We start from the raw sequence: 14,795 nt of genomic DNA on the forward strand, positions 1-14,795 counted from the left end.
TGGGTTGACTGGACTGCTTACAAGCTGACAGGCGTTGCATAATCTTTCAGCTTTTCTGTTCATTCCAGGTCACCCGTACTATTGGTCGCAATCTTTGCTTCATACTGAAAATTCCGGGATGTCCTCTATGAGCAAGAACCAATACTTGAGGTCTCATCTTCCTTGGTATCACAATCCGGGTCCCTTTAAGGATAAAATCCCCGATAACACACAGCTCGCCGCTTGCAGGTAGTACTACTGCTTGAACTTGTCTCCTTTCCAATTTCCATTGTTTATATACGTAACTCAACAAACTCTTCACCTTTATAGCTTTAGGAGTAGCAGTTACCGCTACAAATTTGATAACGTCATCTGAAATTTTGTGTGCTAATGATGGTTTTGCAGGTCCCTCGGCTTGAGAGAAACGGGATAACGGATAGTCAATGCTCTGCTCTCCTGGAAGTGCTTTACTTTGAACTTGTATAGTTGCAATGTCAGGATCCACCGTTCAATTCGTGCACATGGCTTTGATCTGCTAGCGTAAATCGTTTATAGCGGCTTGTGGTCTGTGTACAGTTCAAATTCTGTTCCGTACAGGTACACATGGGAGCGCTCAATACCCAAACAATTGCTAAGGCTTCTTTCTCTGTCTGTGAATAACGTTTTTGCACGTCGCTTAGGCTCTTACTTGCGTAGCTGATGATTCCCTTCACTCCTTGTTGCTCTTCATGATGAGGACTGCGCCTAGACCTATACTGGAAAAAATGATAAATTTACATGCACTCTAACTTGCATCTGGACTACTGGACTTGCATCTGCTGCGATTAGAGTCTTGGCATCGTTGTCCAAATATCCAAGAATTTTCGGACTTGGCAGCCTTCTCTTAAGCTCAGTGAATGCCTTCCTCTGCTCACCTCCAAATTCAAATCTGCGTAATGTTTCAGCGAATGTAGCAAAATCTGGGATAAATCGAGCATTGTAATTTGCTGGTTCTAAATGCTGAGAAGTGCTGTGAAGTGAACGTGCTGAGAACGTTCCAAGGACTTCTAGTGGCTGTTTACTACCATGAGGATAAAGCTTCTTACTATTTTTCTTAGACACACACTCAATCTTTTCTTTCTTTTAAAAGGTTTGACCACAAGTTTTTTTCCCGCAATAAAAACATAATTGCCCGCTCCTGAATCTATCACCATGTCATCTAGAACGCCACCAATAGACACTTTTACTTTTTCGGGTTGTGACAATGATTTCCTATGAGTGCATACTCATCTTCCTTGTCGTCCCTCACCTACGTATTGCACATACCCGACTTTCTTCTTTCGATCATTCGACTTCCAACTATGGCTGGGTTTGGCAGGTTTTGATGATTTCGTTTTACATTCATTTGATGGGCGAAGTTGTCAGCTCCTCCACATTTCTTGCAAGTCCTTCCTCTAGCAGGGCTATTAGGATCGCGCACGAAATGTTCTACAGTTCCATATCTGTAACATGCTTGTTTTGATCCCTTGGTTGAATCCATCACTTAGTTTTTGTTGCTGGGCCTCTTGACGTGAGTCGCGTATCGAATTCACAATGTGTTTACCACCCTCCATACTTTCCAACTGGCATTGGACTGCTTCGTGAGTTGCTGCTGTGATAAGTAAAAGCGCCAAGGTTAAGTTCTCACCTTTCTCTAACAATTTGCGTCTCAATTCGTGTGACTTACACCGCTGAAAGACTTGATATCTTATCTGATTATCGGATTGGTCGCCATAAATTCATAACCACAATCTTTTACCACTTGTTTTAATCTTGTCACGAATTGAGCAACGGTTTCGTCATCTTGCTGCTCCATACTACGGACGACATGATTCTGGTATTTTGAATTTACCTTGGGAATGAAATAGTCGCTCAAGGCTTTTTCGGCTTTCTGGTATTCTGCTACTCCATCAGTGATCTTAGGTTTAGAAGATTTCCTAAACATCTTCCCTAGCCGAATGAAGGAGTAAAGTTCTTCGTTGTGCTTTGTTGTCGGCCTGATCTACTTGAATTATTAGGCCCTTACTATCCACATACAAGCAAAAACTTTCCATCCATCTCCGCCCTCGCCTTCCAACATTTGAAGGATCGCCATGGAGGTCGAACATTTTATACTTGACAGCTGGTCTTCTATTTTTACTGGTGCGGCCATATAATTCAACAACACTTGATCCTCGTCCCCAATTGTTGTATTCCAACGTCGTATTGAAACCGATTTAGTAGGATTATTACATGCAAATAACATGCAACCGAATTGACTCCGCCACGCTTTATTAATCAGGAATCCCACACACCTTTGCGCACCTAATTACTTCATGTTCGCCATAACGACGTGTACTTCGCAAACAGTACGGTCGTTGTGAAGATAATGATGGGTTTTATAGGTTTTACCAACAAAATGGCTTAAAACTGTAGACTGAAAGAAGTGAATTGTGTGTAAAAATGATTCAGTAGACATTTTACAGAGAACCTCAGATTCTGGTCGTGCATGGTCGTGCACAGTGCACGCCGGAAGCAAGTTAGGGGGGGGGGGGGGGCAGGGGTGTCAGAACCTCCCGCCTCCCGTACCTTTGCCTCCCGCCTCCCGCCCTTTTTCGCGTTTCTCCCGTCCCCTAGTAAATTAGAAGGCTTTTATACCCGTATTAGTCATAAAGCTGTACCAGGACGTACCATTCGTAGGCCGTTCATTATTCAGTTTTTTTACTATATTTATTTTGATTAACGTTAACATTATTGATAGGTTTGGTACTCTGAGTTAATGAAGTTTTGACTAACATAAAGACGTTTGTTCTTGAGCCACCGTAGCTTGATCAGAAACAAACTACAAACAGCGGTGATAAACATAACAAACTTGCGCATTTTATGTAACTTGACGTTTCATATGGTTCGTCAAGTTAAAACGCGCAAGTTTATTATGTTTATAACCGCTGTTTGTATTTAATTTTTGACTAACATGTTCGTCTTGTTTGACGGTTTAACCATTCTTTCAGTGTCAACAGTCTTAGTCCATCGTGCAGTGTGATAGTTGTTGCATTTCTTAATTATTCATTTGTTGGGATCATGTAATTCAAATAGGGACATGGCGAGCTGGCAGCCAAATGCCCCAGTTAGAGTTCAGGCCCCAGTTGTTCAAAGGCCGGATAACGGTATCCAGTGGATAAGTCACTATCCGCCAGTTTCAATCTGTGCAAATATTTCAGTATTTCCTCTTGTACAACCGAATATGTGCACTCTAACCACTGCTTAGTTGGGGAGTGTACGAAAACCTTGGAAAACATTTAACGTTAAGTATATTTTAGACGCTGAAGAGTGCCTTATCCAGCGGATAAAGTTATCCGGCCTTTGAACAACTGGGGCCAGTACGTCTGCATAATTCTTGGCGCTGTATTGCGGATCCATCGCATTTACTTGATACACTAATTATAATCTTGATATCTTTCTCGATATCCTTACTCCCTAAAACTGCGTGAAAAAATTGCTTTTAGTTCGGGAAAAGGTAAAAATGAAACTTTAGGACCTACTTTTAATCCAAGGTTTAAATCTCTGGGTTACTGGTGGTGAATTCTAAGCTCATTGCTACTGCTCTGAGGAAAGCATTACTGCATTAATTGCAAAAAAGCGTCCGAAATTAGGCAAACTGTTCATCAAAAAGAAGTCTTCATCAATGCGCCGAGGAGGCTGCACTGATCTCCTCCTACTCCTACTCCTCTTTTCTATAAAGTCGTTCCTGATTGCTTCCCATGCTGTTTGGCTCCCTATTGTGATAGGAATAGGTTTTGCCTTGTCCAAAACGAAAAACGGCGTCGTGAAACGAATCACCTCGCACTCTCCACGTGCTCATTGAAACAGCATTCTGTTCGCAAATTCCCATACACCATGCAGCTAAATCTTTAGTACGGTCCGATTGACGGTCAATGGGAGCTAACTCCCAGGAAGGTCGTCCATGCCCCAGATTTCTCACTACCGTACTGAAAAATACTAAGAACTACTAAAATGGTCTTTGACGACATTGAAATTTTTTTTTATATCTCTGATAATAAATTTACAAGACGCGTACTTGCTCGCCTTGCTCACCGCTTTGAGACTTCTAACAACTTGCAAGGCACCCACACATGTGTTCACATGCCACGCTTGACATTTCATGAGCTATGACGTAACGTAATAAAAGGGTTTACAATTTCACCGGAAATAACCCTGTTTAATTTTTGTGTGCCCTTGGATATAAAATATTGTGTAAAGCCTCGGAGGACGCTAAATGGAGGACAAATAATATTGTAAAACATGGTTTTGGTTCTTTTTTTGATATTATTCTAACGCATTAATAAGTAAAGAAATTTACCGTTTTGTATTGCTCTCCCGCTTCCCGTCCTCTTGGAACTCCCACCTCCCGCCCTTTCCTCTCCCGTCTCCCGTACCCCTCCCGCCCCCTATTCTCCCGGGCTCCCGCCCCCCTGTCCCCCCCCCCACAAGTTATGCTAGCAAGTCGCTCACGTGGTATTTGGGGAGCTTTACTTTTCGTTTTCGTGCTGTTTTGACGCGTACGTAAGCACCCTCGTTCTCAGAGTCTCTGGGAACGAGATTGGTACTTGAGTACCCTATAAAGTAGAATCCTTCACTCCATGGTTTCTCTCTTTCTTCCTTGAGGAAATTTAGAAGATATAACAAGAAATTTCAGTTACTAGTAAAACATAAAGAATAAATCGACTACTTCATGATTCTTTGAACTTCTTCAATTTTGTGTGGGCGAATTAACCTATTTCCTATAAGTAAGTATTATGGATCAAACATTCCCAGCAGTGCCCTCACCTCCCCCTCCTCGGGCCATTAGCATTTTTTGAAAACAAACCAGCAAATGCCCCACGTCTTGGACAAACGAGCTGTTCAAATGTCCGACCGGTACAGCTATAAAAATAAGTTGAATTCGTAGTTTCAGGGCATACCTACATTCTAATCGAGTCTCAAAGAAGTCTTCAGCTTCTTTCTCAATATTGCTCCAGTGATCGTTCGTTGTGTGGATTTACGATCTTATCTTGTACTCTTTAGAAAAGTTTACCGTCTTTGTCGATGAACCTCTCATTGAAAGGAAGGAACAGTGCTGTGAAAAGCAAATGACGAGACAGTCAAATGCTTTGAAGGTAGACTAATGTCCCCCCCCCCCCCCATCCTCTGAGACGGAAAATGCCCCGCTAATGTACGAGGGGAGCAGTGTTGGCACTTCTGAAATTGACTAATGCATTATCTGTTCTTCGTGTCGTTATTAACTCGTGAATGAGCGCATGCACAATGAACAAGTTATAGCAATGTTGCAGTTTCACTTGGTTGAAAGTTGGTTCAGTCGTTAACTTTCGGGCATGTGCAGTGAATGAGTTTTAAATTCAATTAGTGGGAAAAACACGCGAAAATGTTTTGTTCACGGCAGTAGTCTAGGGGGGATGTTTTAGTCCGGATTTTCGAGGGGGAATCTCATTTACTTGAGGGGGCATACATTAACGCCGATGACGTCACCGCCTATTGTCTTGATCTCTCATTATAGGATGACGTCATATTTTATTTTAGCCTTACCAACAGGTTATGAACTGGTTTGACAGGTTTATCAATGATGTCATGCTCTTTTTTTTAACTTATGGCAGTCATGGGCGGTATTACCGGTTTGACAGGTTTTTGAAGTTATTTTTGGATACATGACATCATATAGTACATACATACATACTTTATTGTATAACTCCTCTTTGGAGGCCCTTCCACCATACGTGAAAATAAAAATAATAATAATGAAAACTATTTACATTTGGATGATAATATAGAGAGAAAGAAAAAAAAATACGATAAGCTCCAGGATCTACAATTTCTAAGCTAAAAAATCTGCATTCGGAAGTCTGTTTAGAAAAAACAACAACAAAAAAAAAAAAACAAATACGCGCGACACCCACGCGTGTGTCTAAGAAAAATAAAGGCACATAACTACAAATGGCCCGTTTATCTCCTTTTGTCCCTTTTGCTGTGGTTTTGGCCTTTCAGGCCTGTGTTTGGCCTTTTCTGACACTCTATATAACCTGACTTTTACCGAAAACTCGGAGATAATGAAAAATATTTGTCGTTTGTGTTTCTCGCCTAAATTAACTAAGCACCTTTCCCGCCTAATGACTAAAAAAGATTCGTTTCAGGTTGAGCTTTGTTGAGGATTAAAGAGTTAATACAGTCTTTTGTTGTCTTTGTCTATTACAGCGTTCGGATTAAGAATGTTCCGGTTCATAAATTCCTTGCTCCTAAATTGTGCTTGTTAAAACACACACACAGATTTTGCAATATGTATATCACATTAAAGTCGGTTATGTTTAATATTGATGGCTGTCCACCTTTACTTACGTTAACAAGGGTCAATGCGCTTTTGGCCTTCCGATCAGAGACTTTTAAAGTTCTTGTGCAACCTCTCTTCACGGTCCGTTAGCTACTAATTAAGCAGTGACTTAAACCAAATCCTCCATTTGCATAAAAACTCTACGGAAAAAGCCAATTAACTTATCGTAAACAATAGACGGCTTAAGTTCATAGAAATAATCAATTAAAACACAATCAAAACACGCGACTACTAAATGCTTGCTATTAAACAACGCACATTTCTTGAGAGACCTGAAAAGAACTTTATTGCCTTGAAATAGAGAATAAAAAAAATATAAAATTGTTTAACTACCAGAGATTTTGAAGGAATTAAGGTAACTCTCAACTCTATATCCGAATCGCCGAGTTTACTTTCGTATGTTTATAAAAGTCATCTGTTCCTATACCTCAGAACGGGTTATGTCTGATTTAATTGTAGTTGCTTTTTTAAGGGAATATATTAGTTCCATTACGGCAACTTAATGTGGACAGCGGTATCGTTATCTGTAAACGTTTTTACCACGATGTCTAATTGGCGGCAAGAAAATTAAGGATAATTCAAACAGCGAATTTCAATTTTCTTTTCAAATAGTTGAATGTTATGATGACACTTGTGCTTGTCTTTTTGCACTAAAAAAATGTTACCCTCATTGAAATGGTTGTATAAAGATGCAATAGATTGTTAGTACTTATCCGTTAATGAGTTTATTTTCTAGAAAAATGATTTTCCAATGAGGCAATTGGTAGCCTATTGGCGTTGATGCAATTTCTGGAAATGAATGCCAAAAGGAACCCTGTTGATGCTTTTGAATGTTAATACATATGCAAATGTCGTTCTTGGAGGTTTCTTTCGCGTAACTGAAGTTTATTTTTGGTTATATGTTCACCTTAACAAAACACCTATTGACACGAACGAATATTTTCTATAAATTGTTAGATTATAAAAATTGACAATGATGAAAAATATTTACAACGCTATTATTTGGGGTTAAAATAGTTAAAGGAATTTTATTTGGTGTTTGGACTAATTACAAATTATATTTTGGTTTGAGGAATATCAGGAAAAGACCAGTTGACTCGTTATGCAGCTCTCTAGAAATAATACCTTGTAGTTCGACTTAGATGTTCTTAATGTGTGATTAATGTATAAATCCTCCTGTCATGAATTCGGTATGAACAGCTGTATGTTTCCACTTGTGATCGTAAAGATATTTTCAATTAAGTTTTCTACAAAAGATAACACCTTGTTTACCTTACTTTTTATAAGTTTTTCCTCAAATTGACCTTTCGACAGTTTATTCCAGGAAATTGTTACTGTTCTTATTTTTAGTCAATTTTGGTAGATTTTCTTAGGTTCTTTTACCGAATTCATGGTAATTGATGTTCATTTTAAAGATAAATATATCTAAATAATAATGGCTGTTATTTTAGGGTGTTTTTGAAAGTAAATACTATGGTCTTAGGGTGATTGTGAAGATAAATATCCATTGTTGTTGTTCTGCTATTAGCCACGTACTGAATGTATAATTCGAGCTTTCGATTTTGTTGACCACGTACTCATTTAATTTATGGAAACTTTTAACCAATCATCTTCGATGAAGAAGGCTAACACCTTCAACGAATCGACTTCTTGTTCAATTTTTAAACAACAACTTTTAGTGTTTTTCAGATTATCTTTGTGAAACCTGATTGTATAAGTCTGAACCTTGTAATTTTTATATTGGTCTCCCTGTTTTGTATTGACTGGACAACTCAAGTTTCATGGTGATATTTCTCTAGAAAGATGTCTTTGACTTGACTAATAGATCGAAGGCACGGATGCAAATAGGTTCTCTGCAGCCAATCACAGAAGGCTTGCGTAAGATTTAGTTTACGTTGAGCAGATGGTTGTCGAGTCAGTATAAAAATGGGTGCCATCTAGTTTTAGAGAGAAGTGATTGTTGAGCAGAGTAAGCTGAACTCTTGTCAGAGTAATAAAGAAGAGCAACTGAAAAAGCTGTTGGATCTTTGTTGAAGTGAACCCAGCTAATCCTCCCCCAAAAGGTTCCTTCAACAAGTTGGTGGAAAATCGGGTTTCGTTCCCGGCGGCTTCCGTACGTGGAGAGTCCGTACGTGGTACAACCATTGTCCGTACGTGGACCCAATCTGTGCATGGAAAACCATCCGTACGTGGATACACCAAATTCACGTTCCGGACAAGGATACCGCTAATTCAGTACGTGGTGGTGCCAACAACGACAAACCACCAATACTACAAAAAAAAAAAGACCAAAAAAAAAAAAAACTCTCTGGTAGGTGGACAACACAGCAAGAAACCAAGAACGAAGAGGAAACAGGTGCCTGTGCGGTGGCCACATACAATTCATTCTAGAGGCAAGGAACACAAGCATCAGGATCCTTGTAAGCGAACATTATGGTTACTCATCTCTCTTGATTTTAAAGACACTGTTGAACCTCGTCACTTATTTTGTACACCTATTTAATCAGTAACTCCGTATGTATCCTTCGTTAATCTTACAATTATTTAACGTACTGATTCAGTATATTTTGATAGGAATAGTCTTTGTGTATATAAAAAACCAAACCAACACCAAACAACTGTTCCATATAGGCAAATTGTTACTCGCTTTCGTAGCCGTCAACATACCATCTGAGCTTAGCAGACCCACAGTGAAACTTGTACATGCCTACACACTGAATCAGTATATACACACACAACAGATATCAATGAATGAAGATAACAAGAAACGCTTTGAGGAAATGTTTCAGAGTTTGTGTATATCCTTTAGAAACGATTTGGCTAAGGAATCGCACACACAACGGGCACAACTAGATTACATTCAGGCTCGTCTTGATCAGAAATCTCATTCAAGTGAAATTAAACCGGACTTTTTTGACGGAAATCCGACAGTAGACGCTATGATTTGGTTTGATTCCTTTTCTCGCGTAGCCAACATTAATAATTGGTCAAAGGAAATTCAGATTAACGCATTTCCGCTATTTTTAACAGGAGTAGCACGCGCATGGTTTCTTTCTTTATCTGAAGATATTAAGTCAGATTTAGGTAAGCTAAAAGCCGCATTTCAAGAGCGTTTCGCTTCGCAATCTCACGATTGGATTCTTTTTCATCAATTAAGCACACGAAAACAAGCGAAAGGCGAACCTATTGCTGAATATATCTCCGATATTACACGTTTATGCCACCGCCTAAAGTTGTCAGAAGCAGATTTGGTGCGCTATTTTACTCAAGGCCTTCAACCTAATATACAAAGTTATGTAACTTTAGCGCGGCCTACAAGTTTTCAAGAGGCGGAATCTCTAGCACGCATGAAAGAGTTAGTCGACAATAATCAGCGAATGTCGGAAACCCAGACACTCCTAACGCAAATGGAAGTGATGTTTCAGAAATTCATGACACTGCCAGCATTTGAAAATTCTAAAAAAATTGTTGCTACCGAGCCCAATCAATTGCACCGAGATAACCGGTTAGATGAGCTCTCTATGCAAATTAATCACTTGCAAAAGCAAAATCAGTCGCACAATTCGCGTACATTACGGGGTAACTTCTATCGTCCACTAACTAATTTCGCGGGCAAAAGGAGGGCGCGCTTGAGGACCCGATTTTATCGACGTAAATTTCGGGGGACATCACATTTGCCTTACGATGCACGTCGTTTTCGAACCCCACACACCACTCTCAGATGTAATTATTGTTTCCGAGTGGGACATTCCTGGCGAACTTGCAGACTGCGAAAAAAAAATATTAATGTGGATGTAGTATTTGAGAAGTAATATTGTAAATCAGCCGTCACCACTTTTATTTCAAATATGGCAGAATACGAATAGGCGTTGATTTAAGAAAACCTGAAATGAATAGCAAGAATATGAATATTTCACAATGACACATTAACAGCTCGGACCTCGGAAACTCAGTAAAGATTTAAAGACTAAACTGTATCTTAATAAGAATTTAAAGCTCAATGTATAAGTATAAGAATTTGAAGACTGAATGTAAACACTATATAAGGATTTTGACGAAAATGAAGACTAAGCATACGAATAAGAAGTTGAAGACTGAATACAAGTATAAGAAATTGAAGACTAAAGTATCAGCATAAGCATTTGAAGACTAAACACACGAATCAGAATTTGAAGCTCGAAATACAATTACGAATTTGAAGACTAAGCATAAGAAGATATAAAAATTTGAAGATTAAGCATCAGAATACGAATTTTAAGCCAGTGAGCATAAGAATAAGAATTTGAAGACAAAGCGAAAGAATACAAATTTGACGACAAAGTATAAGCCGGATAAGAAATTGAAGCTCGAGATAATGAGAATTTGGAGAACCACATAAGCAAAGACAGAAGTAAGATTAAAAGCTCGAGATATACTATGAATAAGTTACAAGTACATGTACAAGATGAATTGCGGGATGCTTTCCCCGAACGCGTAATTGACTGATGTATGAGCCGGTAGCTACCAGAGGCGCCTCAAAACTCTCCATTGCACACATTCATGCAGTGGTCATTAATGTGTGACTCTGGATTGAGTATACCTACGTAGATGTCTTTTCTACGTGGATGAAGACAATATTACCCACGTTGATGTTTACCCACGCGGATGAAGAGAATTAACTACACAAATTACCTACGTCAGTGGATGTTTGCCCACGAGGATGAAGAGAATGATGTTAACCACACAAATACGTTGAATTCAGATTTTCGAGCTACATTCGTAATAAGAAGAGTAAAATTTTAATGAGTTTCTAAGGTCTTGGTATTCAGATTTTCGAGCTACATGTAATAAGAGTAAAATTTTAATGAGTTTCTAAGGTCTCGGTATTCACATTTTCGAGCTACATGTAATAAGAAGAATACAATTATAAAGATTTCAAAAGAGTAAGGAATGAGTAAAGAATCCCAAAATCTAATTTACACCAAGTTTCAACCTTTGCAGTTTCAAATCAAATACACCTTTTACAAAAGAGATATTAGCGGCTGATTTACAACGTTACGACGCAGTTATAACGCATTATTCTGGAGCAAAGGGAAGTTAAATCGAGTTTTGTTATTCTTTTCAAGCATGTTTTTCGAGGTACCTCGATCCATGCGAGCTTACTGGTTTTTACCTACAGGAATGTTTCGTTCAATCTCTTGTGACGATAGTGTTATGGTACACATGAACAATTTCTGTCCCCCCATGTTTAGTAAAATTCTAGAAACAATTATGTACAAAAGGGTATTTCAATATTTGTACAAACAACAAACACCACATGTTATTTCAGAGTCAATATGGTTTTCGCAAAACAAAAAGAAAAAAAAAAAAAAGCAACAACAAGAACTTAGCCACTATCGAGCTTACAACTAATATCTTATCGAATACACAATTGGAATATTTTTAGATCTTGCAAAGGCATTTAACACAGCGAGCCATGAAATATTACTTGACTGAAAAACTTGAACATTATGGAATAAGAGGAATTGTTCTTGAGTGGTTCAGAAATTACCTATCAAACAGAAAGCAGATAGTTAAATATAAGTAAAAAAAAATCAGAAGCTTATCAATCAAGTATGGTGTGCCTCAGGGGTCCTTTTTGGGACCTCTCCTTTTCCTTATATCTATTAATGATATTGGAAAGTGCTCAGAGATCTTGTCAATTATTCTATTTGATACAAACGGCCTATTTTTCAGTCATGAAAACTTAGATACTGTACATGAGACCATGAACTGTGAGCTAAGAAAAATTGTTACCAGGCTTTCTGCTAATAAGCTTTCTCTAAATATAAAAACAACGCATTTTTTGATTTTAAATCCAGGGGGACGAAATTTAATCAAAATGTTTCAATTAAAATAAACGACGAAGCCATTGAGCAAGTAAAATACACAAAATTTCTGGGTTTATACATCGATGATCAGCGCACATGGAAGTATCATCTTGACCATGTTGCAACTAAAATATCAAAAATGACAGGTATAATGGCAAAGGCAAGATACTACTTTCCTCTAGTTTTCAGACAATTTATGACCCCATGGTTTACACGTACTTAACATATTGTAATATCATTTGCACGAGTACCTATCCAACCAGCCTCAAGCCATTATTTATGATACACACACAAAAAAAGATAGAATATTGACGTTTGCAAAATACAAAGATAAATCTAGGCCACTACTCCTCTCGATAAAGATTCTCAACATATATGAGTTTAATATATACCTAATGGCACTTTTTATGCTTTCATACTTTACAACGAATATGAATAATGTCCTTTCATACTACGGTCCTAAAACACCAATGCACCTTTAATGATGATGTTAGTTCAAATTTAAATTGTTTTTCCAATAACCCTTGTTTAGGAGCCACTTTCGGATTGCGTAGTTAAACCGAGAACTGCCGAGCAATAGTCAGCCTGAATTCAGGGTATAGCTCCGTATTCTTCTTGCGACATATTTTTCTGAGCAATACACCGCACCAATTCGCATTTACCTCGAGATTCCTCTTTTGAAATTGAAGCTGATATTCTCATGGAAGATATTGAAAACTAACAGACTATCGTCGTTGATGTAAATGTTGAAAATGTCTAATTATTCATAGATTACAAATGAACGCAATAATGACATCAAAACTGCGTGTCAGGATAGCACCCAAATTGACGCTATGTATGAAGCCATAGAAGATGTACACTTATTTAAGATTACACTTTACTTTACACTTTAGATTACACTTTACTTTATTAAGAATGAGAATGACGTTTTGAATACGGTGAATTTGGAAACAAAACCAATGAATAGCGAAATTAACTTACTGTGACAATTACACATGAATTTTCCGAGGATAATAAAAAAAAAAATTAACTTCACAGAGAATTATTGCAATGATGAAGAAATTAACGTTTTTGAAAATTTCGACGATACAAGAGACAAACCCAATTTAATTCGCCTCTCGTAAGAGACTGCGGCCGTTTTTCACGTGGACCCTTAACTTACGCAGAACTATCGCAAACACCGCGCACTCACGTGGACTAAGTAATGACAGAGATAAATTCAATGACAAATTTCGCAAATAACCAAAATCCTTCAAACGATCGATAGCGCGCTATTAGCAAAAAAAAAAAAAAAAAAAAATTAACGCTTTCTATGCAAATGTAATACATTTTAAGCACCAAGGTCCGCACACAGTTACACACAACCTACTCATACTTAAAGCGTGTTTATCGCTGATAAAGTTATACATGACAACTAATTCCCAACTTCATCATGCGATCACTGTGGATCTGCTTATTCAGTTCAGATTTTGCCTTTCTTTTCTTTATTCTCCTGGTAAAGCAAATTTTCTTTTGATTTTTAGGCTGTTGTATTACTTACAATGCTAAACTAAACTAAACTATACACCAAACCCTTCAATTTTTCGAGTAAGGAATTTAAACCCAGGCCTTAATTCACCGGAGGCCTTAGCGCGCACACTTAGCAATACAAGTTATACGGTTTTGGGACAAGAGTTCACTATTACTTATTTCACCATCATCACCATCATAAATTAAGTCCCCATTTCCTTTCTTCCTTATGAAACTTCATTAACACAACAACCTTGATGTTGCGTGAATTCTTTTCCAAAACGACTTTATCAGTTTGGCGTACAACGGTACACCACAGAACACACAAAACAACAATCAAAACATGCTAATACCAACACAGAAACAAAACAAAACAAAAAAAAACAAACAAACAAACAAAAAATGATGGGTTGTTACAATTCATGTTATAATGTTTTTGGCACTAAATTTCATTCCAATAATTGCTATTATTATATTAAAGAGCTGGGGACAGCTCTGTCTAAGGAGGGAGAACTTGTTAGATGATAAAAATTGACAATGATGAAAAATATTTACAACGCTATTATTTGGGGTTAAAATAGTTAAAGGAATTTTATTTGGTGTTTGGACTAATTACAAATTATATTTTGGTTTGAGGAATATCAGGAAAAGACCAGTTGACTCGTTATGCAGCTCTCTAGAAATAATACCTTGTAGTTCGACTTAGATGTTCTTAATGTGTGATTAATGTATAAATCCTCCTGTCATGAATTCGGTATGAACAGCTGTATGTTTCCACTTGTGATCGTAAAGATATTTTCAATTAAGTTTTCTACAAAAGATAACACCTTGTTTACCTTACTTTTTATAAGTTTTTCCTCAAATTGACCTTTCGACAGTTTATTCCAGGAAATTGTTACTGTTCTTATTTTTAGTCAATTTTGGTAGATTTTCTTAGGTTCTTTTACCGAATTCATGGTAATTGATGTTCATTTTAAAGATAAATATATCTAAATAATAATGGCTGTTATTTTAGGGTGTTTTTGAAAGTAAATACTATGGTCTTAGGGTGATTGTGAAGATAAATATCCATTGTTGTTGTT

At 37.7% G+C, this 14,795-nt stretch overlaps 2 protein-coding genes across 2 annotated transcripts in view; one reads left to right on the forward strand and one right to left on the reverse strand.

Moving 5' to 3' along the window:
• Positions 1-14,795, reverse strand: part of LOC146459469 (uncharacterized) — a 283,723-nt gene that overhangs the window by 70,355 nt on the left and 198,573 nt on the right. The gene's annotated exons all lie outside the window — the stretch shown is intronic.
• On the forward strand, positions 7,317-11,750 carry LOC146459472 (uncharacterized). The gene is made up of 2 exons (XM_085089400.1): positions 7,317-11,149; positions 11,212-11,750. Exon 1 carries the CDS (start codon positions 8,872-8,874, stop codon positions 10,165-10,167), a length of 1,296 nt encoding a protein of 431 aa, XP_084945526.1. The 5' UTR covers positions 7,317-8,871; the 3' UTR covers positions 10,168-11,149; positions 11,212-11,750.

This window comes from Pavona decussata, unplaced genomic scaffold (genome assembly GCF_977016875.1).
Source record: "Pavona decussata unplaced genomic scaffold, jaPavDecu1.1 SCAFFOLD_219, whole genome shotgun sequence".
NCBI classification, from domain to species: domain Eukaryota; kingdom Metazoa; phylum Cnidaria; class Anthozoa; order Scleractinia; family Agariciidae; genus Pavona; species Pavona decussata.

Excerpts from the sequence above, each read along its gene's own strand:
- LOC146459472 (XM_085089400.1), top strand. The coding sequence starts at position 8,872 with ATGTATCCTTCGTTAATCTTACAATTATTTAACGTACTGATTCAGTAT.